The 27,817-nt window shown below is 56.7% G+C and overlaps 1 protein-coding gene across 1 annotated transcript in view; it reads right to left on the bottom strand.

The window, feature by feature from the left end:
• LOC136371676 (receptor-type tyrosine-protein phosphatase V-like) overlaps nucleotides 1-26,215 on the bottom strand; it is a 34,262-nt gene extending 8,047 nt beyond the window's left edge. The window contains exons 1-29 of the mRNA XM_066335920.1: nucleotides 26,148-26,215; nucleotides 25,022-25,076; nucleotides 22,428-22,694; nucleotides 20,760-21,029; nucleotides 19,954-20,220; nucleotides 17,979-18,251; nucleotides 17,003-17,263; nucleotides 16,262-16,534; nucleotides 15,602-15,871; nucleotides 14,791-15,060; nucleotides 14,375-14,647; nucleotides 13,879-14,151; nucleotides 13,214-13,483; nucleotides 12,566-12,838; nucleotides 11,456-11,728; nucleotides 10,695-10,967; nucleotides 9,362-9,631; nucleotides 8,641-8,919; nucleotides 8,277-8,411; nucleotides 7,966-8,170; nucleotides 5,089-5,156; nucleotides 4,617-4,743; nucleotides 4,270-4,317; nucleotides 3,765-3,858; nucleotides 2,842-2,932; nucleotides 2,301-2,377; nucleotides 1,353-1,487; nucleotides 720-842; nucleotides 93-253 (exon numbers count right to left, since the gene is read on the bottom strand). Coding sequence (XP_066192017.1) covers nucleotides 93-253; nucleotides 720-842; nucleotides 1,353-1,487; nucleotides 2,301-2,377; nucleotides 2,842-2,932; nucleotides 3,765-3,858; nucleotides 4,270-4,317; nucleotides 4,617-4,743; nucleotides 5,089-5,156; nucleotides 7,966-8,170; nucleotides 8,277-8,411; nucleotides 8,641-8,919; nucleotides 9,362-9,631; nucleotides 10,695-10,967; nucleotides 11,456-11,728; nucleotides 12,566-12,838; nucleotides 13,214-13,483; nucleotides 13,879-14,151; nucleotides 14,375-14,647; nucleotides 14,791-15,060; nucleotides 15,602-15,871; nucleotides 16,262-16,534; nucleotides 17,003-17,263; nucleotides 17,979-18,251; nucleotides 19,954-20,220; nucleotides 20,760-21,029; nucleotides 22,428-22,694; nucleotides 25,022-25,076; nucleotides 26,148-26,213 — 5,720 coding nt within the window. The 5' untranslated portion in view covers nucleotides 26,214-26,215. The remainder of the gene's footprint in view (nucleotides 1-92; nucleotides 254-719; nucleotides 843-1,352; nucleotides 1,488-2,300; nucleotides 2,378-2,841; nucleotides 2,933-3,764; nucleotides 3,859-4,269; nucleotides 4,318-4,616; nucleotides 4,744-5,088; nucleotides 5,157-7,965; nucleotides 8,171-8,276; nucleotides 8,412-8,640; nucleotides 8,920-9,361; nucleotides 9,632-10,694; nucleotides 10,968-11,455; nucleotides 11,729-12,565; nucleotides 12,839-13,213; nucleotides 13,484-13,878; nucleotides 14,152-14,374; nucleotides 14,648-14,790; nucleotides 15,061-15,601; nucleotides 15,872-16,261; nucleotides 16,535-17,002; nucleotides 17,264-17,978; nucleotides 18,252-19,953; nucleotides 20,221-20,759; nucleotides 21,030-22,427; nucleotides 22,695-25,021; nucleotides 25,077-26,147) is intronic.
• Nucleotides 26,216-27,817: the final 1,602 nt, after the last annotated feature.

Below are 27,817 nucleotides of genomic sequence, written 5' to 3'. Positions count from 1 at the left end.
CTCCTGTGCACTGCTTTCCCTCACAGCTTGTGCACAAGCAGAACCTCATTCCCCATGCTCTCATCCTACCATCCCGTGGGGCAGAGCCTCACCTGCAGTGCACCAGGGTCGGCCCTGCATCCTTGGTGCTCTGGATGTGCTCCTGGACCAGCTCCCGGAAGGTCATGATGGAAGTGGTGGACTCTGGGATGCCGTGGTCGGGCCAGGCCGTGTAGTGCAGGTGGGACACGAACCTCTCTGCCTGCAGACCCTCCTGCACAGGGCATTGCTGATGGGTGTGCAGCCCCCCGAGGCAGGCTCACACCCCACAGCCCTGCCAGCACCTGGGCACTTGAGGACACCTGGCTCGCTGCAGGGAACAGCCGACATCAGGTCTGCACTGCCTGGTGGCTTCTGCTCCTCCATCCTCCCCAACAGGCCCATGCCATGGTGGGACACGTGGAGGTGGGAGGGAGGACACCTGCCTTTGACTGCCAGGGAAAGGTGCAGGCTGTCCCAGTGCAGGGAAATGGAAACGAGAGAGCAAGGCTGGAGAGCAGCATGGCACATGCTGGATACCCCTGTGTCACCCATCTGAAGGGGCAGACTGCTCCTCGGGGCTTGGATCTTCTCTGAGCCCCACAGGTGGCAGGGAAAGGTGCCACCAGCACTGAGGATGAATGCCAGTGCCTACCCCGAACTTCTGAGAGGTCCCCACATCCCCTGGAGTCTGAACTCACATGCCACAGCTTGAACTCCCGTATGGTCCACTCCTCGGAGCTGCTCTGCATCAGCAGGTGGACCCGCACCTGCCCGTAGGACACTGGGGCAGATTCTGATGGCCAGTAATGATCACACAGGACCTAGAGCAGGAGAGGGTCCTAGTGAGGCCAGTGAGGGCCAGAGTGATCTTCTAGCTCCCAGAGAGCATCTCAGGAGCAGCAGCTGTGAGGGGTGCCAGGACAGGTCTTGGGGAGCAGGCGGGGGTGTTTCCCCTCCCTCTGGGAGCTTTGCACAGCTCTCCCTCACAGCCCCGTCATTAGGATCTCAGCCTCCCCCAGAAAAAAGGACCTGTGTGGGTCTCAGCTGGAGACTGGAGGAACAGTCCATGTGAGCTGGCTCACCCAGAGGACATGGCAATTTCAGATTCTGTGGAAATACCTGAGGGTGATGGGCATAGTCCTAGCTAAGCTCCGGCCCCAAGCTAAGGCTAAGCTGCACAGACCAGCCTCTCTTCCCCCAAACTGTCTGTCAGGGAAGCTGTGTGGACTGTGCTCATCCTGGAGCCATATCAGAGTAGGGGTTTTGTGGAGGACACAGACCCAGCTCTGGGCTCAGCTCACACCACCAGGTCTGGGCTGGGGCTGACCTACCCGCCCATTCTCCATGCACACTGTCAGCATGATGATATTGCAGACGTTCTGCTCCCACACCAGCCTCCAGAAGTCCTCTATGGTTTTCTTTAGAGGCCCCTGGGTGGCAATGAATTCTTGCTGGGATGTGTAGCCCTGAGCAAGAGGCAGACAAGAGCAAGATGAGTTACTAGGTTGCCAAGGCAGGTGGGTCCTGCCCTGGGACCATTCAGTGCCTCGGGTGTTTTTGTGGTAGAACAAATTCCTGTTGCCCTTAGCCCACATGGGCACAGTTCCCAGCTGATCTCAGAAGCAGCTGATTTCACAGAAAGCATGAGCTGCCCAGCATACACTTCCTACATATTTGGAATAAAATGACCTACAGCATTTCCCTCCGAGCAGTTCCTCATTCAGTCTAACCAGAGAAAGACATCCCTGTGCTTCCCCTTCACTGCTGAGGGCAGGGTGAGCATGCAAGGTCTCAGGGTATTTTTGCCCTTGGACACACACTTGCCCCACAGATCTACACAACATCACATGCATGCTGTGTGCCCTGTTACCTGGGAACACCTCCCAGATGAGGGATGAAGGCACAGCTCCAGGGTTATTCAAATGCAGCTGCACAGAGCAGAAGGAAAAAGAGCAGGCAGAGAGACAGGGCAGTAAGCTGGGAAGTGATGGAAGAGGATACAGTCCACGAGAAAAAGCAGAGAGACTTGCCAGTCTTCCCACACTCACACCTCTGCATCACAGCATTTGCCATCTCACAGGTTCCATCAACGCCTGCTAAAGGGCAACCACACATCTCCACCTTCCCCCAGCTTCCCACTGGCCTGTGCCAGCTGTGCCTTCACCAGCACCTCATGGCCACCAGCCCTCCCAGAAAGGGACACTGCCTCAAGCCAGGCAGAGTTTCTGTGACAGTGCCCTGTGGCCACATCTTGGTGAGGAAGGCAAGTGGGCACTCACAGGCATGAAGTTGGCATTGATGTAGTCTGAGTGTGGATCCTCCCCCAACTGGCTCAGCTTGACCCGAGAGTGATCATCTGAAAGAGACCGCACAGAGGTGAGCCCCAAGGCAGCCCTTCACCAGGACATGGCCACCTGGGGAACCCAGTGGGAGAAGCCTCAGCAGCTCCAGCAGGGAGACACCCTGCTCTGCCAGGCACCTTCTCCCTGGAGAGGTGAGCACTGCCTGCCAGCTGGGCTAGCAAGGACTGGAAAACAGAACTGGGGTCATGAGGACCATTAGTGAAGCTCAAGGATCCCCTCTGGTCTCCTGTTGGGACCCATGCTGAGCTGGAGAAGCTGGGGAGGATGGTGGCTCAGCCCTGGCTCAAGTATTAAACCATGAGTCTCCAGCAGGAAAATGGAAACTGAGGCCCATTTCAAGAGTACTTCTGCTCCAGGAAAGGAGCCAGGCAGTGGTGCAAGGTGAACCTGTCCTTAAACATTGCCCTGTGAGCTCCCACCCTGGGTGCTGGGGGAGAAGAGAGGAGACAGCACTTACAGGGCAACACATGGGCATATCGGTTCTTGGAGACATTTGCTGGGAGCTCAGCTTCCACCTTCGACTGCTCCTTCCCAACTTCCTTCAGCTCCTGTAGGACAAGGGGAAAAGATAAGCACAAGCATTCCTCTGGAGAGCTTCTCATCAGCTCAGCTCCCTGCCCATGGCCAGTGGCTCTGTCTGGAGGTTAATGAGGATTATCCTCACACAGAGAATTGTTCCACTCCTCCCTCACATGGCCTGTGCACTCTGAGCCCTGGTGGCTTTTCCCACTGCCTTTCCAACAGCACTGCCCATATTTAAAAGAAAAGCCCAAGAACAAGTACTGGGGGGAAAAGCCTAGGAAATCTACCACAAAGCTCAGAGGATTTTCTGCTGAGCAAACAGAAATGTCTTGTGCTGCATCTGCTTCTGCCCCTGTCCTCACTCCAGAAGCCAGAAAAGGGTGATCTGATGGAGGGTTTGAAACTGCTGATGGGAATTTGAAGATGCTGCAGAACAGTCCAGAGGCTGCATATGTTGGCAGTGGGAGCCAGGGAAGGCAGCCCGAGGTGAAGCTCACAGCCTGACCTATGGAGGTCTGAGAGTGCTCCTAGATCTTCCCCCTGGCTGCAGGCTCTTTTCTAACTCTGTCAGGGTGGTTCTGATTGCCACCCTTCTCACCTTCACCTCCAGTCAGGGCTGGGGCACTCTGCTCTGTGCTAGTTCACCTCACACCACACGTGTTTTGATCAGAACTTGAACAAAGCAAAGGAACTGCTTATCACTTGGTCCATCCAGTGTTTGGCCTCCAAGGCTGCTTCACAGAGTGTCTGGATTGCTAGGGATGGGTGACCACCCCTGGAGCCCACACTGGACACCCAACAGCATGAGCCACCAAGTGGAGAAACCAAGTGTCGTCTCTAGGAGGGCTCTCATCTCACCTCAAACTCCTGGAAAAAAGCGTGGTTAGCATTTGCTCTCTTCATCTCGTAGTACTGCTTGAAGTTCTGCAGGGGAACTGGCCGGTGGACGTTTCTGCAGGAAATGAAATCCAGAGGAAAACTTGCCTTAGTTACTGGGAGGCTTGGCCACCCACTGAGACAGCCCAGGCATGAGACCTGCATGCACACCTGGATGCACACCTGGATGCACACCTGGATGGTCTACAGCCCACCCCACTGCCCAGGGAAGTGGATCTAACTGTTTCAATACTGGGAGGGATTTCAGGGTGATGAGAATCTTCTCCTGCTGTAGAAACTCGCAGAGAAGGTGCAGACAATGCATTGACTTGGAATGGAGCTGGGCAATAAAGACTGAACTTGGGAAAGACTGATTTATAAAATAACTGAGGAGACAGTTGGATTTTTGAAAGCATGAAAAAGGAAGTAGGTAAAGGACAGTGGGAGCTGCAGTGGGGCCATACAGAGGGCAGACTCCAGCACCCACCTCAGGCTGTAGGTCACCATTTCCTGGGGCGGGCTGCACTTCTTGGTTCTAGAATTAAAGCACAGGAGCTGTTACTTTTGCCTGCAGTGCAGAGATCGATGCCATGAGGTACTGTGTACCAGCAGCAGGCACACTGCCTCGCACACCTGTAGGGTTTTGTGACTTAGCTCCACATGGGCAGCTCCCCTCTCCCCTCTGCCTTTGGCTTCTGAGCTTGCCAGGCACAATTCCACTAGCCCATGTGTTAGTTTGAATCTCTTTTTACCCCTTCTCCTGCTCTCCTCCAAGCTTGGCATTGAAGGTTGGGTATCTCAACCTGCACTCAGCAGGTAAGATATGGCTCATACCTCTTTGCTTTGAGCTGTTTCCAGTAAACCAAAGCAAAAACAGCTGCAAGTGTCAAAAGAAATCCCACAATGATTCCAGCAATTATTGGCATTGAGAATGGAGCTGTGTCTGCACTGGATCCAGCAGCTGGAATTAAAAAGACAGAGTATAGAGAGAAGAATCAGCAAAAGAGTTTTTTATTATGAGGGTGGTGAGGCCCTGGCACAGGGTGTCCAGAGAAGCTGTGGCTGCCCCATCCCTGACATGTCCAAGGCCGGGCTGGATGGGGCTTGGAGTGATCTGGGATATGGAAGGTGTCCCTATGAATGGCAGGGGGTGGAACTTTATGAGCTTTAAGGTCCCTCCCAACCCAGACCATTTTACAATTCTATTATATATGGCTACATTTATTCTACTTATTCTATTTACTATAGCCTACGAGCTCCCTCTGGCTACAGAGCCAGGTAGGGAAGATGCTATTCTCCAGCTTACCTGAGAACAGGGTGAATGTCACAGCAGGGGCTACTGGGTCATATTTGGTGAAGGCAGCAATGCTGAACCTAAAGGCAAAGCAAAGTCCTGTGTCAGGGACAGCCTGAGCCAAGCACAGCACCCAGCACATAGGACCCAGGGAAACAGGACCACTGCCTGGAAAAAGCTGCTTTTCTGTTACGGATATAGGGGATGTGTGTAAATGGTCTTTTGTTCCTTTTCTTCCTCTTGGACAAGTTTGATCCACTCGGGAAAGCATGAGAAATTGGTCAGAAAGCACAAATGGGAAGCAGCTCTCCTCCAAAGGGTTATCTACAGAGAAAGGTAGTGCCTAATCTCTTACTGGACACAAAAAATTTAAACCACATAGTTCATGTCAGCTGGTTAACAGGGTTGACAGGAAAGAGCTGAGCCCTGTTTGACACAGAAGCATTTCAGCTGGAAGGGCTGAGCCCTGACCCAGACCCTTCCTTGCACACACACAGAAGTGGCTGGTGCATCCTCTTCCCTGTGGAGATCTGCCCCTCATCCCCCTCAGCAGGAAAACCAATGTCCTCAGCTCTCTGCAGAACTCTCTTTTTGTGCCCTAAATGCAAACTAAAGCTTTTCAAGGTAGCACTGGATTTTAGCAGCTAAGAGTTTGTAGACTCTGTGGGGTCCCCTCTGGCAGCACCCCACACCTGGCTGCCAGGGCACAGACCTCCTTTGAAAAGTGAGCCTGCAGATGCCATGGCATGAAAGATGAGGGCTTGTGGATAAATAACTCACTGAAAGACAGGAAACAAGAACAGAAATTCTGAGTGGGAATGAGCTGTCAGCTTTTTACCACCCAAGTAATCATTACCTCAGCAGCAGAGTCTACTGTGAATATTTAGGTTGAGTGTTCCATTTACTGAGGATATTTAGGCTGGATATTTAAGATATTTAGATCAGATATTTAGGATATTTAGGTCAAGTGCTGTTTGTACTGAGAACGTTTAGGCTGGTTAGGGCAGCCAAACTGAAAGAAAGCTGTGGTGTAAAAGTAAGAAAGCTGTGGTGTGAAAGTACCTTCTAGTCCTGAATAACTGGACAGTTCAGTCCATTCATGTTATTGAATCATGGCAGGTGGACTAATGACAGGGCCTAATGTCCCTGAGAAAGCTGCTCCCCCACCGGAGGTCCCTGCTGCAGTGAAAACTCCAAGTGGGTGGGGCAGGTACAGAGCCTGGGCTTGGCTCAGCAGTGATGTCCTGGTGTGACTGTGCTGTCGCTGAAGTCCCCTCGAGGCTGCTGACAGACCTTGGTGTGAGGCCTCTGCCCTGCTGCTCCCTCCCCATCCCCAGATGACCTCTCTCTATCCCTCCAGAGCTGAGGGGTGAAACCAGCACGTCCTGTCCTGCCACACCTGAGGGTGAGGCATGAGCAATACAGAACAGACAGATGAGGTGAGGGATCAGTCTCCAAGCTTCTGAACCCTTCTGAGATCCCCATGCCAGCCCAGGGACCTGGGATGGACACGAGATGGACACAGGATGGGAGTGCACTGTCAGCCATTCCCCTGCCAGGCAGGATAACACAGCACACCAGAACTGCTCTCTGCTCTGGATGGCCCCACTCTGGCCGGAATTTCCCAGGCAACAGCTTTCTGGAAACTCCCCCTTTTATTTTCCCTGGGAAAAACAAGCCACTTCCCACACTCTGGGTGTTAGCACCAGTCTGGGCCAGTGCTGTCCTAACCAGCAGCTTAGGAGCCCCTGTTTGGCAGAGGTGTGAATATAAAGCAACTCAGTAAGAATCAGGCAGTTATCCATGTCTACACACAGGAACAGCACTGAGGACAAAGAGGGAAGGGAAGGGAAGGGAAGGGAAGGGAAGGGAAGGGAAGGGAAGGGAAGGGAAGGGAAGGGAAGGGAAGGGAAGGGAAGGGAAGGGAAGGGAAGGGAAGGGAAGGGAAGGGAAGGGAAGGGAAGGGAAGGGAAGGGAAGGGAAGGGAAGGGAAGGGAAGGGAAGGGCCAGCAGGTCCAGCCCCAACACCGACTCAGCACAAAACTTATGGGCACATTTAATTCTCCCTTTATTCCCAATGGAAAGGGAAGCTCTCATGCACACACTCTCCCAAGGACTTTGATTCTCTTTTCCTAATGCCCTCAATGGCTTTATCACCATCAGCCATCCTTGCTGCAAGTTTCTTTAAAGTGAAATGGGATAACCTTCCCGATTCTGGGAGAAATATCTGTAATGGTCCCCATTTGATGAAACTGCGAGCTGCTAAATTAACAGGATTGACTAAAGATACTATTCTCTGTTAGCAACGAAAACCCTGTTTTTCCATCAGCAGTTTTAAGGGTACCCTACAAAAACAGTACTCTACCTCCATGTTCCTGGATTTTATTTACTGTCAAATAAGACTCTGAACTTATGACTATCCATGTGTGTGCCTCATGGGAAACTTGGACTTTAGCCTGAGTGTTTGCTACCCCAACCTCTGGACCTCCCACTGAGTAGGCACCACTCAAACTTTCCCAAATCAGTTTCATTTTTGCACCCTCTGCACATGGTTCTGAGTCACAAACAAAGGTCCTACAAATAACAGCATCTCTTTTAGTTCCTATCCTGGGGCTGGACATCTGCTCAGCCCCTGAAACAACACACACAGCCTTGGCAGCCTCAGCTTTCCCTCTCCCTGCCCACTACACTGCCCAATACTCCTCGCATGCCAGCACCTGCCTTCCTCAAATGCTGCTTGGTGGAGAACCTTTGGCGTCCACTGCTGGGGATTTGGGAGTGTGAGAGGGAGGTGACATCCAGAGACCTGGTGGCATTCTTGCAGGGACACGTGCAGTCCTTTTTATCCTCCAGCCCCTTCCCCTCAGGAAGGATGCTGATATCTCTCACCTGTACTGTTCATTGTCTTTCAGCTTCCCATTGCACGTTGCCCTGGACTGGCCACACTCCTCTGTTCCCACTGGCACCCGCCAGGTTTCAGGGGAGCTCCTCTGATGGAAGGGGTTGGGTAGGAGCACTGCCAGGTAGGAGTCCTCTGTCCCGTAATAGTGGTCGTACCATGTGCTGGACATGATCTCCTGGGTGGGCCTCAGCACTGGAGGGGAATATGCAAGGTGACAGTGACAGTCCCAAAGAGACATCCAGGGGTCCTGCTGCCCTCCAGGGAGGCCCCCCAGACTGAGACATGCAGAGACACTTACATGACTCGTTAGTGGTGGCAACGACACCATAGTACTCGATCTGGCCGTTCTCCTCACTGAACAGGTCGGGGGAAATGATAACCGTGGAGCTGGCCTCCACTGGGAACACGTCTGCGCGCAGGGGCGGCGGCAGGGCTGCAAGAGGAACCAGCAAGCACAGCCTCTTAGCGTGTCCCTGCTCCCAGACCCCCCCTTCGCTCAGCCTGTGATGGTCCCACAGCACTGCCAGAGCCCAGACCCACTGCAGGGCACTGCAGCCACGTGGGGCTCACGGGCACCTCCGAGAGTCCCCAGCTCTAACCAGCACCATCGGCTGTTTTCTCCTGGGTTCTGGGGCAAGGCTGTGGGAAAGAAGGGGACTCACGCTCCACTGCTGTGCTGCAGAGCAGAGTCACAGCCTGGCTCCTCAGTGTGTTCATGCCCACCGTGCTCACAATGATTTGGTAGGAGGAGTTTGGCTCCAGCCCCTCCAGACTGGCCTCGCTGGAAGGGATGCTCATGGTATGCCTGGAGGTAGGGGGTCCTTCAGAAAGTCTCTCTGTCACCACCTCATAAGCCTCCACATCTCCAGGAGAGCTTGTCCAGTTCAGGTAAAGGCTTCTTGACTCAGGTAGGCACTGCACATCCTTCACCGGATTTGGCTCTGCAAAGGAAACGGGGCAGGCTCTGGACTCACGGGATCAGAGAAATCCCACCCTCTGCCCCTATCAGCATTCGTTCCTGAGGCCAGTGAGATGAGCAGAGCCAGACACTTGCAGCCTGGGAGCCTGCTGTGCCATGGGCCCCAGGACAGTGTGAATGGGCAGCGTCTGAGCTCACATCTTAGAGAAACATTAACCAGTGGAGATCTGCAAAGTCTGCTCTGCTCTTCTCACGCAGCCAGGTGACAGGAGATCTCTTTGGTGGGGCCAGCTTAGGGAGCCAATGGCTACCAGAGGGTCACCTTGCTGGCTTTCCCTGTCCCCCACCACACGACTTCCCAGGCCTCTGTTGACACTCAAGGGTCGACCCAAACTTGAGGCCACCCAGCTGTCTGTCCCTGTTCCAGCCTGCCCTGCTCCCTGCCCACAGCACTGCGTACCCACCCACAGGCACTGCCAAGGGCTTGGTGCTGCTCCAGTACGGCCCAGCCACGCAGCTCAAGGACACAGAGTAGTTCCTGCCTGGGATCAATCCCTGGAGGAGGTGCTGCCCTTGCCCTCTGCCCAGGGAGTGCCGCCGGGGCAATGAGCTGTTCCGGGGGTCCCGCAGCCACAGCTGGCAGTCGTCCTGCTGTCCAGAGATGCTGCCCCAGGAGATCAGCATCGTGTTGTTCCCTTCAGCCACCGCCGAGAGATTCTGGGGAACTGAGGGGGCTACAACAAAAACCACACCAGGAAGAGTTACTGGTATGCATGTGCTCTCTTGTATTCTACAGAGACACAAGTAGGAGATGGGTGACACAAGGAGACTCCACATGTTCAGTGATAACATTCCTGCAGCTGCTGTTTGCCAGAAATGACCTTTAAATGGCAGCAGAAGGACACACAGAGTGAGGAGTGTGAGGAGATGGAATCTTCCTCCTGCTAATTAAGCAGGTTTTGTTAGAGACCTGCCCAAAGGGCTCTGCACATGACTCCCTGCACCCTGCCAGGGGATGGCTGAGCGTGGGAGCAGAGACTGCTGGATTCCCCAAGCAGAGTGCAGGGACTGTGGGGACAAGCATATGAAAAGGCTTATTGTGTTTATCTGCATTTCCACATTCCATAAAAAGAAAAAAAAGCCCATCCTCCCCTTATACCCCATGCCAGCAACTCTCTGAGTGCCTGGAAAAAAGGCAGCAGGAATGGGGGGATGTCCCCCGTGGTTGTGAGGCCTCATGGTCCCCCAGGCTGTGTGTGTCATCTACCAGAGCAGCACTAGTGCCATGGAATCCTGTGCTCTTGTTCAGTCACTCGTGCCTGAAGGAGCCTGACTTCAACCAGTGGGGCCATGGGCCAGAGGCTGCTGCCTCCTGAAACAGCACTCGTGGCTGCCAGGCCCTCCCACAGGCAGCAGGGCTGACTATCCCATCCACTAGGATTTATCTAGCCCATGATCTCGCTGCTACACTGGTACATCCCATCCCATCCCATCCCATCCCATCCCATCCCATCCCATCCCATCCCATCCCATCCCATCCCTGGAAATATTCAATGTCAGGTTAGACAGGGCTCTGAGCAACCTCATCTAGCTGAAGAGTCCCTGCCACTAGCAGGAGGGTGGGACTAGACGGCCTTTAAAAGGTCCCTTCCAACACAAACCATTCTCTGGCCCCCACAGTTCCCAGGCAGCAGTCCTGCCTGAGTCTCTGCCCCTTCCCACTGCAGGTGCTGAGCCCACCCAGACGGAAAGGCTGAGCCTCGTGCAAGATGCAGAATCCCCAGCTCTGACACTTACTTGTCCAGTCACTGATGTTCCCTGCAGAGGCTGCATAGGGCCCTGCCATGGACACCACTTCCAGCAGGTATTTGTGTCCTGGAGCCAGGCCAGAAAAGGTAAATTTGCTGGTGCCTTTCCCAACAGAGACGTTGGCTGCCACAACGCCTGACCCCGAATGATACAGGAGGAGCCTGTAACTGTCTTGTCCTTGGGGCTCAGCTCGCCAGGATGCACTCAGTCTGTTGGGATAGCCCTGGTTCGTCATGTACACGTTACGGGGTGCCAAGGGGTCTGCCAAGACAGGAGCAGAGACACGTCACCAAAGGGCCCGAGGACATTGCCTGGGTAGTGCCCCCAGAAGGAATGCAGCACACCGAACAGCACACTTAGCCTCGACTGTGTGGCTCCACACACCAGCCCAGAGGCAGCTCAAAGCTTTTGCAAACTTCTCTGTGCTTGTCCGAGCAGGGACAGCCCTGTCCCAGACAGAGGAGACATCCGGGGGGGTGAGGAGGGACCACACAGCCAGCTAGAGGACAGGGCAAGGTGAACACCCTGCCTGCTGCTCCCTCCTCCATGGCTCTCCCCTGAGGCATGGTTCTGGAGCTCCAGCTGCCCTCACCCAGGCTGGTGGAGCTGATGATGAGAGTGGGCAGAGCCCTGCTCAGTGTCATGGCAAGGCTTGGGGTCTGCTATGAAGGTCACTAGGGCCATGTTCTTGGCCATGAGCTTTCCTGACTGCCCAGCAAGGCACACACCCCCTCAGAAAAGGTACTCACACGTCCAGTTGCTGACGTTCCCTGCAGGCGCCCTGAAGGGCCCAGCCACAGATGCCACCTCCAGCAGGAATTTGCTTCCTGGGGCCAGTCCCGTGAAGGTGAAGTTGTGGGTGTCTCTCCCAAGCGAGGCTGTAGCTGCCACAGTGCCCAGGTGTGCACGGTACAGGGTGAGTGTGTATCCATCTCTGCCCCCAGCTGCAGCCCCCCAGGCCACGCTCAGCCTGTCGGGGTGCCCCCTGCTCAGCAAGCGCACGGCGGCTGGGGGCAGAGGGCCTGGGGAGGAAACACACCTCATGTTAGGGACCAGACACTGAGCAGGAGACAGACACCCAGTGGGTCATCATGCAGCAGGACAGGTGCTCCCTGAGGGAGGATCCCCTCTGGCAAATGTCTCCTCTCCTCATTTTTCTCATTTCCACTCCCATCTCACCTCACCTTTAATGATGCTCGCCCTTACTGGTCCCTCACACGCCAAGCCCTCCTCATCCAGGTCACGCTCATCCCCACAGCCCAGTGAGAACACCTCCACCCCTGCCATGAGCAGAGGTGTGCTCCCACACCCAGCAGGTGCCCAGACAGCACTGGCACAGCCTCTCTTCTCTGACCAGCCCTAGAATCTTTCTGGGGGGGGGAGAAGAGCTGGATTAGCCCATCTTCAGAGCAAAGACCTGTTCTCCTGGGAGGACTGTGGAGTGGCTTCTGGTACTACACTGATCATTTCATGAACCTTTATGATAAGGTGATTTCTACCTGCAGGAAGAGACCCAGTGAGCCTCCTGTACACAGGTACAGTATGAGTGCCCTGTACATTTCTGTGCTCCTGTGCACAGGGAGATGGGGCAGCACAGGCAGGGAATGCCCCAGCACAGGCACGTCTGGGCAGTCCTGTTCCATCAGCATGTCCTTGTGCAAGCCTTCAGCTGAACATGCCAGTGCCATGCAGCCAGCAGCATGCCCCTGAACTACCTGTTGTGTGTCACACCTGTGCAGAGGTGTGTGCACACCTCTAAAGCCACCAGCTCCCCTGTGAACCTCCCAACTCTCCTCAGGACAGCCCAGTGGTGTGACATTTTCTAGCTCTCTACAGAGGACATTGCTTCAGGTACTCACGTGTCCAGCCACTGATTTTGGGTGCTGCTGCCTGGTACTGTCCAGCTGTGGCAGAGGCTTCCAGGGAGTACTCGTGTCCTGGGGCCAGTCCCGTGAAGGTGAAGTTGTGGGTGTCTCTCCCAAGCGAGGCTGTAGCTGCCACAGTGCCCAGATGTGCACGGTACAGGGTGAGTGTGTATCCATCTCTGCCCCCAGCTGCAGCCCCCCAGGCCACGCTCAGCCTGTCTGGGTGCCCTGTGCTCAGCCAGTGCAGGGCAGCTGGGGGCAGCGGGCCTGGGGAGGAAACACAAGTCACTGCCAGGAGCCACATCTGGGCTCAGCACAAAGGAGATGCCATGTCTGTGCCAAGCCAGTGCTGCAGGAGCTGGGTCAGCAGCAGGGCCCCACAGGCTGGATGTGGCTCTGTGGCAGCTGCTTGCTCCCTGGCTGCTATTTGAGACTGTGGATCACTGTGGATGGCCACCACAGACAGGGTGTGGCACAGGATCACACAGACTCCTCATGCTGAATCCAGCAGAGAATGAGCACTGGGTAGTTGCAAGGGTGGCAGAAGTAAGCAGGACAGCTGCACCAGTACGGTCTCTGACTGAACTGGGTAGGGGAGATCTGGTGAAGAACACCTGGCTGCAAGGAGAGCATCACACTCACGTGTGCAGTGGGTGAGGTTGGGGGTGCTGGTGTGGAAGGGCCCAGCTGTGGCCCTCACTGCCACACTGTAGCGGGTGCCAGGGCTCAGGCTCCTCAGGATGTGACTCCTGGCGTCACCAGCCAGCACCGTATGCCCGACAGGAGTGCCAGAGGCTGCGTCACCAACATCCACCACAAAGCCTTCTGCCCCTTGACCCAGCACTGCCCAGGACACCACCAGCGCTGAGGCTGAGGGGCTGCCCAGGGTGAGGTTGACAGGGGCCAGGGGATCTGGAAAGCAACAGGGAGACAGTTAGCCCTCCTGGCTTAGTGCTGAGAGCTGGCTGCTGTGCCCAGGGCTCCTCCAGGCAGTGGGAAGGCTGCACCACAGATCCTCTGGAGAGAAGCCTGGGCACGAAGGGCCAGGCAGGGCACATGACTTTGAGCATATCATCCCTGGGGTGTGCAGCTGGATGTGACAGGGGAGATAACCAGAGCCTTGGGGGTGGATGGGGCTTTTGGCTCTGTGTCGAGGATGGACTGAGGGCAGTGAGCAGGAAGGTGGGACCATCACTTAGAAGCTGTGGGCAGGGCTTGGGCTGGGGAAGGTGGTGGTGGGTGCCCTGGAAGGCTCAGGTGAAGGCTTACAGTGGGGCACCGTGCCCAACCCATCCACTCAGACTCACATGTCCATTGGGTAACGTTGATGGAAGAGGCTTCTGATGAGCCTTTCACAGCAGTGACCTGCACAGCAAACTTGCTGCCTGCTTCCAGGTGAGTCCAGGTGATGTTCAGGGCATCTGGACTCAAGGTCTGGACCTGAATCCTGCTCTGGGTGCTGAGGCTATACAGAGTAACGTGGTAGTGGTCCCTCCTGCCAGGGGGCTTGTTCCAGGATGTGTAAAGCTCTGAGGAGCTGCCTAGGTTGGTAAGGCTCAGGTTTGTTGGTGCAGCAGGAACTGTGAGGAAAAAAAAGACATGAGTCAGAGAGGAAAAGATCCACTTCTAAACATGCAGCTATCTTTGTACAAGGAGGCTGTGAGAGGCAGGATGTGACCACAGGCCAGCTTCACCAAAAACAGGCCAGGGTGTCCTCCTCCTTCCCTCCTCTCCTCTCCTCTCATTTCCTCTCCCCAAGTGCCAACATTGATCCCATTACCCATGGCTGTCACAGCTGCTCACCTGTGCAGCCAGTGGTGTTTTCAGGGAGGGAGCAGTAGGGTCCAGCCACTGCCCAGATCCTAACAAGGTAGCACGTTCCTGGTTCCAGCTGTGGCACAGTGACATTGGTACTGTCCTTCCCTGCTTCCAGGTTCCTTGGCAGTGCAGAAGAGCCCTCCTCGAGCACGCTGAGCAGGTATCCATCCCTCTGCCCAGGGGCAGTCTCCCAGTGCACAGCCAGAGCCCGGGCCGTGCTGACAGGGCGGGCAGACAGGGAACGAGGAGGCAGTGGGACTGCGGGAGAGAAACAGCGTCACTGGGGACAAACCTGCAGTGCTCAGAACTGACTCTAGTTTGGGAATGAAGCTGGGAGCTGGAGGGCTGTGGGCATCCACACAATGTCTAAGGCTGGTGGGAGCAGGGGAGCTGTGTTCTACCAGTGTAGCCGACGGCAGTCTGAGAGGAGATGCGATGAGGCCCAGCCTGGGAAATGATCTCCACGCGGTACCGGGACCCTGGCACCAGCCCGTCCAGGTCGAGCTGGCTGACTCCACGGGGGACAGACACATTCCTGATGATGGAGAGGGACTCAGCCACAGAGAGCTGTACGAGGTGATCTCTGCCACCTCCGGACTCCACCCAGCTCACGTGCAGCTCCTGGGGTTTCCGGCCAGGCTGCAAACTCACGTTAGCCAGGGACAGTGGATCTGGAGGAAAGCAGAGCATGGAGACCCATGAGTAGGGGAAGATATCTGGAGAGGCCAGGGCTCAGCCTGCAACTCTGCACAGGGGTGAAAGAAAAGTGGGGCCACCAGACCTCCTGTTCTCCTGGGGAGCATGCAAGCTGCCTGTGCACGTCCCCAGGGTGCTGCCGGCAGGCAGGTCCTGAGAGCACTCAGCTCCCAGTGAGCTGCTCTGCTCCACAGACAGGGAGCAGCAAACCCATACAGGTCTCTGGGCTTCCTCTCTCACATCCCTCTCCCACCAGTCCCTGGCTGGATTGAGATCACCAGTGGTCTAGGCAGAAGGTTCAGCCTGACTGGGGAAACCTAAGCGGGGGAAAAGGGTCTTTTGGGGCCAAGCACACAGCACCTAACCTACGACACACACTCTGTCTGCCAAGACAAGGAGCATGCAGGTCTTGCCAGAGCTCTCCCTCCACCCAGACAAGCTTGTGTCACTGCTAGTCTTGCAGGCAGTGCCAGGATGTCCCATCCCTGCAAGAGACTGGGAATACTTCTGACTCACATGTCCACTCAGTGGCAAAGTGTGATGAGGATCTGTATGGGCCAGCGAGGACAGTCACCTTCAGGAAGTACTGAGTGCCAGGGGACAGCCCCAGGAACGTAAAGTTGTGGGTGTTTGGTCCCACTGAGGCGTTCCTCTGTGCTGCATGGCTCTTGCTGTAGAGCTGGAGGTGGAACTGGTCCACGTCACCAGCTGCCTTGTCCCAGAAGGCCGAGAGCCCCATTGGGCGCCGGGTGTTGGTCAGTGTCACGCCGGCTGGAGCCAGGGGGTCTGAGAGAGAAGAGACACCCAGACAGTGAGAGGAGGCTGTGGTGTGGTGTGGGGGCTGCACACAACTGTCCTGGGCACCCTCCACTGTCTGCACCTGCTGGGGTTAGGTCAGGAGTCAGCACACCAAACCCAGAGCAGCCATGGGAGCAGGTCCCCACCTTCCCCTGGGTGACATTTGGAAATGTTTTCTGCTCAGTGATGGGCTCCTGCTTCACTGCAGACACTTTTACTTCCAACATGGCTGGATGTGGCTCCAGATGACAGCCCACTCTGTCTGTCTGTGTGCCCCTGTCTCTGATTCCCCACCTCCCTCTCCTGCTCTGAGTGTTCTGCTCTCACAGGCAGATGGTTGTGCCCTGCAGTAGGATGAGGTAGGACTGTCACACTCACACGTCCAGTCGGTGGCTGATCGCACAGGGGATCTGTAAGGCCCAGCCATAGAAGCCATCTCCAGTGTGTACTGTCGCCCAGGGACCAGGTTCTCCAAGGTGACATTCGTCCAGTCACTCCCCACAGTCACATTCCTGATCTGCTCCTGGGATTTGGTTTCCCAGAGGGTCCCTGTGTAGCCGGTGCTGCCAGAGGAAACTGCTCTCCAGGAGGCTTGCAGAGAGGTGCTGTGGCCCCCATTGCTGAGGGTCAGCTGCTCTAGGGGCAAAGGGTCTAGAAAAGGAAAGTCTAGAATCACCTGGCAGAAGTGCAACTCCAAATGTGCTGGGGCAGGAGTCCCTCCCCTGGGAAAAACCTGCATCCAGGTGCTTTTACCATTGTCACCCCTGCTGACACCCACACACCAGTCTGGCAGGGACTGGGCCAGCACAGTTCAAACTGGCACAGAGAAAAAATTGTTCTGGTGCTGGAGGAGGTGGTGGGTGGTGGAGGGTGTGGCTCAAGGCAGTGGCAACCTGAGCAGTGCTACAGGAGGGTGGGCTGAGGAGGAGGAGAAGGGCACTGGGCTCAGCTGTCCCCTGTGCCTGGTGACTGGGAAACAGAGCAGCACCTCTGCCTCCTCCTGAGCCTTTTGCCCAGTTACTGGATGAAGCTGTTAGAAGATGTGTGCTGTCAGTGCCCTGAGGTGTTACATCAGGGGAAGGGCAGGATCCAGTGGGAACCCGGGGCTGTGGCACTCACATGTCCAGTTGGAGATGCACCGGGGTGAGGATGTGTAGGGACCAGCCACAGTGCTGACCTCAAAGGTGTAGAGTGTCCCAGGCTGGAGGGCCTCGTAGGTGAAGCTCGTGACACCCCTGAGCAAGGAGCTGTTCTTCACAGGGCGCTCTGCAAGGCTGAGGACCAGCAGATAGCCCTCCCCTGTGGCCTCCTCCCAGCTGGCCAGCAGGCTGTGGGGGCTGCCCTGGCTGCACAGGCTCACACCAGATGGTGCTCGTGGTTCTGCAAAGGTTAAGGACAGCACGACATGGGACAGTGCATCAGGCAGGAAGATTGCTTTCACGAGATATTTTCTGCTTTTCAAATTGCTCTAGGCGACCCTAGAGCAGCAGGGTTGGACTAGATGATCTCCAGAGAACCCTTCCAACCCTAACAGTTCTGTGATTCTGTGACACTGCAATTGTCTCCATCTCACACAGGGGAAGAAGGGGCTGCAGGGAGAGCTCTTACTGCCTCAGCACCACAGGTTGGGTGGGTATCTCCCCAAACTCTGTACAGCTCCAATCGTCCTTTCCCAGAGTGGCAGCTCTGGGACAGCAACAACTGTGGCTCTACAAGTAACCCAGGAGAAACTCAGCACAGAGAAATGCCCCCAAAGGAGGAGCTGGTGGTGCTTCCCTTCCCACCCATCCAGTTGTGGTGAGGGGAAGGGAGGAAGCTGCCTGCAACCTGCCAAACAGTCCAGAAGGCACAAAGCAGCACCTGGTCTTCATCTGTGCCTGACACTTGCTGGCACAAGCCTGCCCAGGACCTCTGAGCCCACCCTCACCAGGAACTGTGAGGATGCAGATTTTACTGCTCTGATCCACAACTTACCCTTGAGACCAGGTGTCCTGGATGCCCTGTCCCTGTGCCTGCCTCAGCCCCCTGCAGGCAGCAGCCCCTTCACCAGGCAGCAGCAACAGCCTCAAGGGCCACACGTGGGATTTCTGCTCACCTGTCCAGGCTGCTGTGCTGTGTGCTGATGCCCTGTATGGCCCTGCCACCACCACCACCTGGACAGAGTACTGCTGGCCAGGGCTCAGCCCGTGGAAGGTGACGTGATCATTGTCCCCACCAACAGAGATGTTCCTCGTTGGAATGCCATCCTCTCCCTCTTGCAGTGTCACCAGGTAGAAGTCCCTGTGTCCCCCTGGGATACTCCAGCGAGCCTGTAAGGAGTTCTGCTCCTCTGCACTGCTCAGGGTCACATTGCCAGGGCTCAAGGGGTCTGGAAGGGAATATGATTGTGTGAGTCAGGGTTATGAGGTACTCTGTACCCCCTACTCTTCTGAGCCTCATTCCTGGCAGGGTTACATCCAGCCTTAGACATCCTTTTGGCGTGAGCCATCTGCACTCGCCAGCACAAGCATTCCTGGACTAACAGAGTCCAGACAATCTGGCAGCTTTGTTGAGAAATTCCTAAAAGTCTCCCTCCACTCCAGTCACATCCCATCACGGGCTTGCTGATATTCCCAGGAACTGGCCTGGACCAAACTCCTGGCCAGACGCCCCTGGCTCATGCATCTGGCATGGGGGAATTTTGTTCAGTGGAGCAGGTCAGAGTTGCAGACAGCAATAGCGGGAATCAGCCTTACTCCAGAGCAGAAACAAACCAGCTGGAGCTCTGGAGACTTTCCAAAATCCCATCTGCAGAGTCAGCAGGGAGCAGGCTCTAGCTTCCTGAGCTGACAGGTGGAGCAGGAAGGAGCTGGAGACTTGACACCTGGTGGCACCCAGGTCCTCCCAGTATACACACGACCAGTGTTCCGCCAGTGCCAGGACAAGTCACTGGCCACAGCAGCTCTGAGTCTGCAGCTTGGCACCTCCATCATTCAAGGGCTAATGCTACCCTGGTGTTCAGTGTGAATCTGCTCTGTCCTCTCCACTTCCCTTCAAGTTTTCCTGGAAACATCTGAGACAGCAAGTCCAGAACTGGAACTTTTTACTGGGCTATGGAAATGGTGTCACCCACAAAGTCCTCTTTCAGGTCCCTCATCAGCCTGAGACCGGAGCAGAGAGAGGGCTGGGGGAATGGTGTAATAGTGGGTTCTGGGAGGGCTGCCCTCACTGTTTTGACCTGCCAGAGGCTCCTGGATTTCTTGGCTGTATTTGCACAGCACCCATCATGTTGGGAACATCCACCAGGATGAGGTTATCAGGTGCTACTACAACATAACCTTGACAACAATCAAAGCACACTGAAAATCCATTCCATAGCATCACAGAATTGTGGAATGGTTTGGATTGGAAAGGACTTGAAGCTCATTCATTCCACCCCCCTGCCACAGGCAGGGGCACCTTTCACTATCCCAGTCCTCCAGCCCTGTCCAACCTGCCCTTGGACACCCCCAATGATGGGGCAGCCACAGCTTCTCTGGGCACTCTGTGCCAGGGCCTCAGCACCCTCACAGGGCAGAATTTCTTCCTAACATCTGATCTAAATCTCTCCTATTTTAGTTTAAAACCATTCACCCCTTGTCCTATCACCGTAAAATTACGCCCATGTAAAAAGTCTTTCTCATTCTTCTGTAAGCCCCTCCCAGAGGCCTCCAGTTCAAACCAGCTCAACTGCTGCCCCCTTGCCCCACGTTTTTCTGCTGCCCTTGTACAGCCCTGAGACACATGAGAGCCAAGCCCCAACAGCACTGAACACTCTTGGGATCTGCTGCCCTTCCATCCTCCTCCTAGGGGAGAGCCCACAGGCTGCTCTCACTGTATCACAGAGAGAAGCAGGCCAGCACAGGAGATCCACTTGCTGAAGCGGTTCACTGGCCCCACTATAGCAGTGTCCCAGAGCTGGATCCTGGAGCAGCTTTTGGCCAGTCCAAGCAAAATCACCCAGTGCACCCAAGGCCTTAGTAGGAAACCTTTGGATTCAGAGGCTGGATCAAAGGCAGGGAGAAAGCTGGGGCCACCAAGTTCATACTCACACGTCCAGGCAGTGGCATTGGGTCCCACCACAGTGTGAGGCCCAGCTGTGGCACTGAGCCCCAGCCAGTACTGAGTGCCAGGGTGGAGATGCTGGAAGGTGTAGCTGGTGAGGCCCCTCCTGGCTGACAGGGTCGTGCTGACCTTTTGGGTGAGGAGGTTGCGGAGCTCAAGGTGGATCCAGGCAGCCCCTGTAGCATCTGCCCAGGAGGCAACGAGGCTGGTGCTGGAACCTGGGCTGAGCCTCAGCTGGATGGGGCTGGAGGGAGCTGAGGGGAAGAGCAGGACACAGCAAGGTTCAGCACTGGGGCTGGTGGTCCCTGGACCCTCCTCTCTCCCCAGGGGCCCCTGTGCTCACAGCTGCTCTCTATGGCATGGGGGCTCAAAGCCTGGTAGGGGTCTACTGAGGGATGTCCCTCTCATGCCCCCTCCCACACAGGGCCCTTGAGGTCCCTCCACACTGTCATGTTCTTCCAGGCTGCAGGGCAAAGGGGTGGCAGACTGGGTGCTGCAGCACCCTGCAGCTCTCAGCAGCCAAGAGATCCAGGATCCCCAGACTGCCCCTCTCTCTTGGGAACGGACAAATCCAAGCTGCGGGTGCTGCAAGGCAGGCCCAAGGCACAGAGCTTTCCCCTTGGCCGAGGCACTCAGTTCTCAGTGCGGATATGAAACACTCCAGCTGCTCCCCACCATACACAAGCCTGCAGACCTCCACCCCTTGCCAGCCTGGCACATGTGCTGCATCCTCCCTGCCAAACCCTTTCTACCAGCCCTTCCTCCTCGGGCAGGCACACCCATCACTCCCTACCTGTCCACTGGTGGATACTGGTGCTGGCCTGGCTGGACCCAGCCAGTGTGGTCACCTTCAGGGCGTACTCGCTGCCAGCCAGGAGCCCGTCGAAGAGGAAGGTGGTGGTGCTGGGCAGGAGGGACACGTTCCTCACCAGGGTGTGGGAGTGGCTGTGCCACAGGGCCAGGCTGTAGCCGTCCCTCCCGCCGTGCCCGTGTGCCCAGGCCGCCCGCAGAGAGACACGGCTCCCGCCGCTGCTCAGGCTCAGGTTGTGCACAGGTGACGGCCCTACAGGGGACATGGGACATGGGACATGGGACATGGGACATGGCACAGGCACTGCTCCCTGCCTGCCTGCGAGTGCCTGACCTGGCAAGTTGCTCACAGGCTGGTGGAACTTGTCTTTGCCTGGTGAGGTGCTGCCAGCCAGCTTCACAAGACCCAATCACAAAATCCTGGGATGGTTTGAGTTGGAAGGGACATTAAACTCATCCAGTTCCACCCCCTGCCATGTGCAGCAACACCTTTCACTATCCCAAGTTGTTCCAAGCCCAGTCCAGCCTGGCTTTGGACACTTCCAGGGATAGGGCAGCCAAAGTTTCTCTGGGCGCCCTGTGCCAGGGCTTCACCACCCTCACAGGGAAGAATTTCTTCTGAAGATCTGATCTAAACTTCTCCTCTGCCAGTTTAAAACTCTTCTCCCTTGTCCTGCCACCATCTGCCCATATAAAAAGCCCCTATTTCTCTATTTTCAAATCCCCTTTAGATACTAAAAGGCATTTTAAGGTCACCCTGGAGCCTTCTCCTCCCCAGGCTGAACAAGCTCAGATCTCTCAGCCCATCTCCAGAGCAGAGGAACTCCAGCAAGGATTGCCCAAGCACAGCCTCATCACCTCCCTGAGCACTCACCATCCTCCCATGGGCTGTGTGGGCTGCACCATCCCCTTGGATCAGTCTCAGCAGTTACTCTGAACTGAGCAGGGAAGCTTGGTCAGGGTCAACACATAAAGTTGAAGCCATCATCACCTGGAAGCTCACCCGCTGACATGTCCTCTGTTCCTGCTGGTCCTGTGGGGCCCTGCCACCTACCTTTCTGTGACAATCAGCTTCTGCCACTGCTGCCTGACACCAGCCCTTCCACTGTCCAATCTCCTCCCTCCAGCTCTACTCTCTTTTGCGAGGTTTCCCACCTTCACGTGCACTGATTTAATCAAAGGATGTTCTGGAGAGGTGCAGGCAAGGGCTGCCATCACCCCCTGAGCTGTAGAGCCACCAGCCCTGTCCCCTTCTCCAGCCCTTGGCACAGAGCAAGGATGAGCAGTGATTGACAGAGATGCGCCAAAATTGTGGAGCAGATGCTCCTTCCTTGTAGCTATTTCTAGACCTCTAGGCACAACATTTTACACCCCTTGGCTCTCTGCAGGCCACATCATGGGCTGGTCCATCATTACCTGTGCTATTCTAGGAGGAGAAGACAAAGCACGAACCCAGCCCATACAAGGTGCAGGAGCAGGACTCTTCCTCTACAAGGATAAGGGAATGACCCCTAAGACTCTGGGGACCCAGGAAGGACCCTAGGATACTTCTTGTGAAAGTGAGGAAAAGCCCAACCTCCCACCAACCAGCAGGACTCCAAACAGCACAACAATCACTGGGAGGAGCACTGGGGTCCTGGGGAGCCCTTACTTGTCTGTGCTGTGACGGTCTGGCTGATGGTGTCCATGCAGGCCAGAGTGGCTGTCACCTCGATCTCGTAGCGTGTGCCAGGAGTCAGCCCACGGAACCAGAAGCTGGTGGTGTTGGGTCCAGCTGACACATTCTGCAGCAGCGTGCCTGACCCCAGGGAGGAGAGGGCGAGCAAATATCCTTTGGCACCTCCCTCTGGCTCATCCCAGGACAGAAGGAAAGAGTCTGACCGGTCATGGCCACTCACACTGACATTCAAGACGGTGCCTGCAGAGGCAAATCCAAAACTCTCAGCAGGGTTTGGTGGTGCTGGGTGCCAACCTGCAGGGCCACCCACCAGCCACCCACCCTTGCTGGGTACACCAAGCAATGGCCACCACCTTCACCCTGAGGGCTCTGAACATCCTTTGGGAAACACAAGAATGTTCAGAAACCTACATGGTCTCAGGTCAAAAGAAGCTGTCAAAGAGATGCTCCTAAGCATGGAGCATCTGCTCCACTGGAGAAAGACCAGAAGGTCATCATGTGCTTTGTCCAAAGAGTCCTGATTTAAGGCAAAGAAGTTCCCTGGCTGGGTATAATCCATTGCTCATCACCTTGGTTGGCTTGAGCCCCCCCAAAAGATGTTGAAGGCTCGGGGTTCACCATGGAGCAGCAAGAGAGTGGCCAGTTGGGGGCAGGATGGATATGGCAGGAGAGGCATGATGCTCCCTGCAATAGTCTCTGTCTCTATGTGGGCTCTGACAGAGGAGGGGGCAAAGGCTGCTTTGGGGGAATCCAGACAATGAGTCGCCCCCATGCTGCCCCGCTCAGAGGTGACATGGGAAGAGTAGGACACTGCATACATGGAGGAAATGTGGGATCGGATTGGCCCCAGCCTCTGCTGAGGCATGTCCCTGCCTTGGTTGTGCTGCAGCAGTGAGGTCAGTGTGCTGGGGCCATGGGGCTGTGACACCCCAATGGAGAGTGTCTAGGGACAGGGAAGTGGCATACAGGGCTTGGCCTAATTGGTGGGTCAGTGGTTGAAACTGCTATTGAATTCCTGCCCTTAGAGCTGCTCAGGAGTCACCTACACAACAGGAGCCAGGCAGATCCTGTCTGTCAGGCCCAGGCTGGTGGTGTGACAAGGGCAGGGTCTATCTCTGCCTCATAATGTCTCCAGCAGATTGTTACACACCCCCATCCTCAGCCTTGCTGTGAGTCATGGAACCATTTGGTTGGAAAAGTCCTTTAAGATCATTTGGGTCCAACTGTTGCCCCAGCACTACCAAGTTCAGCACTAACCCAAGTCCCCAGGTTCCACATCCATGAGCTTTCTATTGCTCTCAGCCTTTGGAAAATGCCAAAAACAACTCTAGTGCTAATAAGACATTTGTGTACTAATTAGCACTTAAAATTTATGGCATGCAATGTGTTATGACAGGCTAACATAGGCTCTGGCACAGTGAGACAGCATGTACCGAGCACAATGACTGCCCCAGAGGCCTGCCTGCCACGGGGCACTTTTTGTACAGCCAGGGAGGAGCAGTGTAGGGTGAGCCCAGGGCAGGGACACCATTGGCACTGCTCAGGAGCTGTGTGTCTTTCCCAGAGCTGAACACTTTCAGAACTATGTGCAACTTCTGTTCCACGCAATGCTGTGGTTTGGAGCCTGCTGGTGAGGGCAAAGGGACCAGAGGACATCAGATGGACATGAATAGGAGCACGTAGTGTCCCTGGGAAAGGCCTTCTCAGTGCCATCCATGAGAAGTTCAAGTGCATATTTAGGATCAGACAGCTCAGGAAGGGCTGGCTAAATGTAGCTGGATGCCCATGGGTGAGGTGTCTACACCTGGGCCAGCTGCCCTGGGCTACCCTCGCTGTCAGCAGACACCCAGAGCAGCAGGCACAGCTGACCTGAAAGCAACCCACAGGTCATTGTCCTGCCCAGCATTCAGGCAGGGATGGTTTGTTACTGCATGCCTCTCCTTATCTCCTGAAGGATGAGTTCTCCGTCCATGTTTCTCTGCTTCTCTTGAGTTTCCAGTAACTTCATCACCTGCCTCCCTCTGTCACCTTTCTCACATCTGCAGCACAAATGTACCTAAAATGGGCCAGAGACCTGTGACCCCAGCACTGCTCCTGTTCCCACTAACCACAGCACAGACAGCACATCTGGATACACCTCATGCCCTGACAGGTGCCTGTGGATCATCCAGGTGATTTCTCACTGGCACAGGCTGATGCCATGTGCTGGCTCCAGGCCTACAGCAGCCATGGGATTGCCTTACAGACTCTGATCCTACCTAGGCAACCCCAAGGCTCTGAGCATGGCACCTGTGGCTGCGCTGCTGCTGAGCCCACCTGGTGCTCTGTGGAAGCAGAGAGCTCTGGAGCCTTGTCTGTCTCTCATAGTTGGCTGCTGGAGAAAGCCAGGACTGACTCTCCCCCTTCCCTGGACATGATCTGTAGCCTGTAGTTAGTCTAAAGCAGAGTATTCACAAAGCCACTCTCAACTCCAGGAGTCCTGATCCAGCACACGTGCTCATCTCACCGCTCCAGGCACTGAGACATCCCACCCTGCTCAGCCCGGGCACCTCATCCCTGTGACTCACCTCTTGCACCACTTGCACCCTGGCCCTCCAGCGCTGTGTGGTTGCATCCCTCGCCCTGGGGGATTGAAGGTGTCCAGTGAGAGAGGGGCAGGATGAGGGGGGCTGAGCTGAGACCAACACCTGGCAGAGGTGCCCCGTGCCATGCCAGGGGTCAGGCTGGTCAGGCACAGGTCCCACCCTGACATGGCATCTGTGGGCTGTGACCCCTTTTCCTAGGAAAGCCTGGGTCACTTCTCAGACCTCCCTTGGCCAAGGCAGAGACAGACTTGGCAGATGCAGCTTGTGGGCTGCTCTGGCCTTTTGCATGGGTCCTGGGGCTGCAGATCAACACGGGGCCATGCCCACAGGGGAAGAGGCCACCAAATCAGGACAGAAAATCTGGAGAGAGAGGGAGGGATTGGAGTCGGGACAGGCCTGGCAACCTCATTCCCTCTACAGGCACACCTCCATCCCACCATCACGGGGAGAGGATGGAGGGACCACAGACTTCAGTCTAGCTGCCACTCCCCACGGGAGGAACAACGTCCCCGGAGCCCCTGGCACCGTCCCCGGCAGAGGGGACACCCGTTCTGTCACAGCCTGCTCCCAGCAGGGTGTGCCCGGCTTTGGACTGGCGTCAGTTCCCCCCACGTTAAAGGAAATGTCTACTGCCCACTCCCTGTCCTGCAACAAGCCACAACAGAACCATCATCTTCCTGGCGTTCTTTTCCCTGGGCTCCGCGGGCGGACTCGTTCCAGCCCCCCACCGATGGCGGGGCTTTTGGCAGAGGAGAGCGAAGCGGCTGGGGACGGCTGGGAACAGCAGCCGGGCCACTGCCGGGCGAGGAGCCGCGCAGCCACGGCAACAGGGACACGGCAACAGGGACACGGCAACAGGGACACGGCAACAGGGACACGGCAGCAGGGACACGCCGCGGTCCCGGGCAGCGGGCCGGGGGTCCCAGGGGCGAGGGGCAGCGGGGGAAGCGCCCTCGGGATGCAGAACGCCGCTGATGTGGCGCAGCTCCACGGGCAGACAGAGGCACCCGCAGCCGAGTCCTGGGGCGGCGGGACAGCCCCTCGCGGCAGCGAGCCGGGAGCCAAGAGCCGCCGAGCCAAAGCGGGGGCTGGGGAGTCAAGCGCTTACCTCTGCCAGCGTCCCCGGGAGCCGCGGCACCCACAGCACCAGCAGCGACAGCAGCAGTGACCTCATGGGGGACCTGGTGGCAGCAGATCACAGCGATGACAAGTTGCGGGGTGGGGGGGACAGTTTCTTAGCAGTGGCCGTCCCCAGCCAGCCCCTTGTCCCACGGCAGTCAGGAGCCGTGTCCCCACATGCTTTCCGAGCGCGGGTGACAAGGAAACATCAATAGGGACCGGCCAGCTCGTGACACCTCGGCCGTGCCCGCTGTCCCTGGGCGGGGGCAGAGCTCGCCTCCGGCCCAGGAGAAGCCCAGCGGGGGCGGCTGCCTCTCGCTGGGCGCATTTGCTGTTGTCCCCGCAGGTTCGTGTCCTCTGCGGTGACTCCGCAGCTGGCCCGGAGAGAGCGGCTGCGGGCTGCGGGCAGAGCCGCCGGCCGTGGCGGGGAGGCTCGCTGCTGGCCGGGGTCCCGGGGGACCTCGCTCGGGCGGGGGCTCTGCCGGGCTGGAACCCGCCGGGGCACCGGCAGCAGCTCCGCGGGCCGGGGCGGGAGCAGCGGGAGCAGCGGGAGGGGAGGAGACACGGCTGCACTGATGGCGGCTGCGGAGGGCGCGCCCGGACCGCCCCAGCGCGGGCAGCGGGGAAGGAGGGAGCAGCGCTGGGCTGGGAGGCCGGGGGGAACCGGGACACCAGTGTGGCCGTGGAGTGCTGTGCACCATCGGCCCCCTCTGTGCCGCGCTTTCGGGCACCCTCCAGCTCTGTGTGCTTTAATTCCTGCGCAGGTGCGGCTGCGGGACGGGGGTCTGGGTACGCCGAGGGCAGGGACTGCAGTGTTTCGGTGGCATACCCACGGCACAGCGGCCGCAGGCTGCGGCGGGGGAAGCGCACATTCTGAGAGGCTCCTGGCCGTGGCATCTCCTGGGCACAGAGGTGCCCCAACCACACCGTGCCTACCTGCGGGGGCGGCTGAAGCGAGCTGTGCCGCGATGGGAAGGCGCTGTCCTTTGGGGGGTTGTGCCCCCGGCTGCGTGCAGGGCCGTGCTCCGAGTGTCTGCAATGCGAGGCAGAGTGCCAGCTCTCATTCAGAGCCGAGATGCCATTGGCTTCACATCAGCGCTGGAGCTGGAGATCTGGGACGGTGCTGGAAGGGGTTCAGTGATGCATCAGTCCGGAAGCCAGAACAGCCTTTGTGGTCGTGGGAGTCTATCCCAGTGGCCAGCACGGCCACCTATGGGGACTATTCAAGCTCTGCTCATTACTGTGAGCCGCCGAGCTGTCAGAGTAGGACACATTCCCCACCTGTCTTCTAGAACACCAGAATCCCTTGACAGAAAGACTCAGAAGTTTGTCAGGTGGGGCCCGTGAGAGACAGAACAAGCCCAGTATCTGCACAAAGACATGGGAAAGCTGCAGCTCTTGCATGCAATTAAGAAAAGAGGGGGACACAGGGGACCTGGTCTAGGACCAATCTCCAACCCCAGGTCCATACCCCAACCCTTCTGACAACCCCCAGGCTGATGGAGTCAGCTGGGAAAGGGGACAGTGAACATGAATCCCCTTCCCTTTTCATGGGCAACAGTTAATTTCCCAAGTCCTGGCCAAATGGGACTGGTGCCAGGAGTCTGGGTCCGTGGTCACAGTCACGTCTCTGCCTGGAGTGGGCTGAGGATAAAAAAG

This window comes from Sylvia atricapilla, chromosome 25, assembly GCF_009819655.1.
Source record: "Sylvia atricapilla isolate bSylAtr1 chromosome 25, bSylAtr1.pri, whole genome shotgun sequence".
NCBI classification, from domain to species: domain Eukaryota; kingdom Metazoa; phylum Chordata; class Aves; order Passeriformes; family Sylviidae; genus Sylvia; species Sylvia atricapilla.
This window is presented reverse-complemented; position numbering and strand designations above follow the sequence as displayed.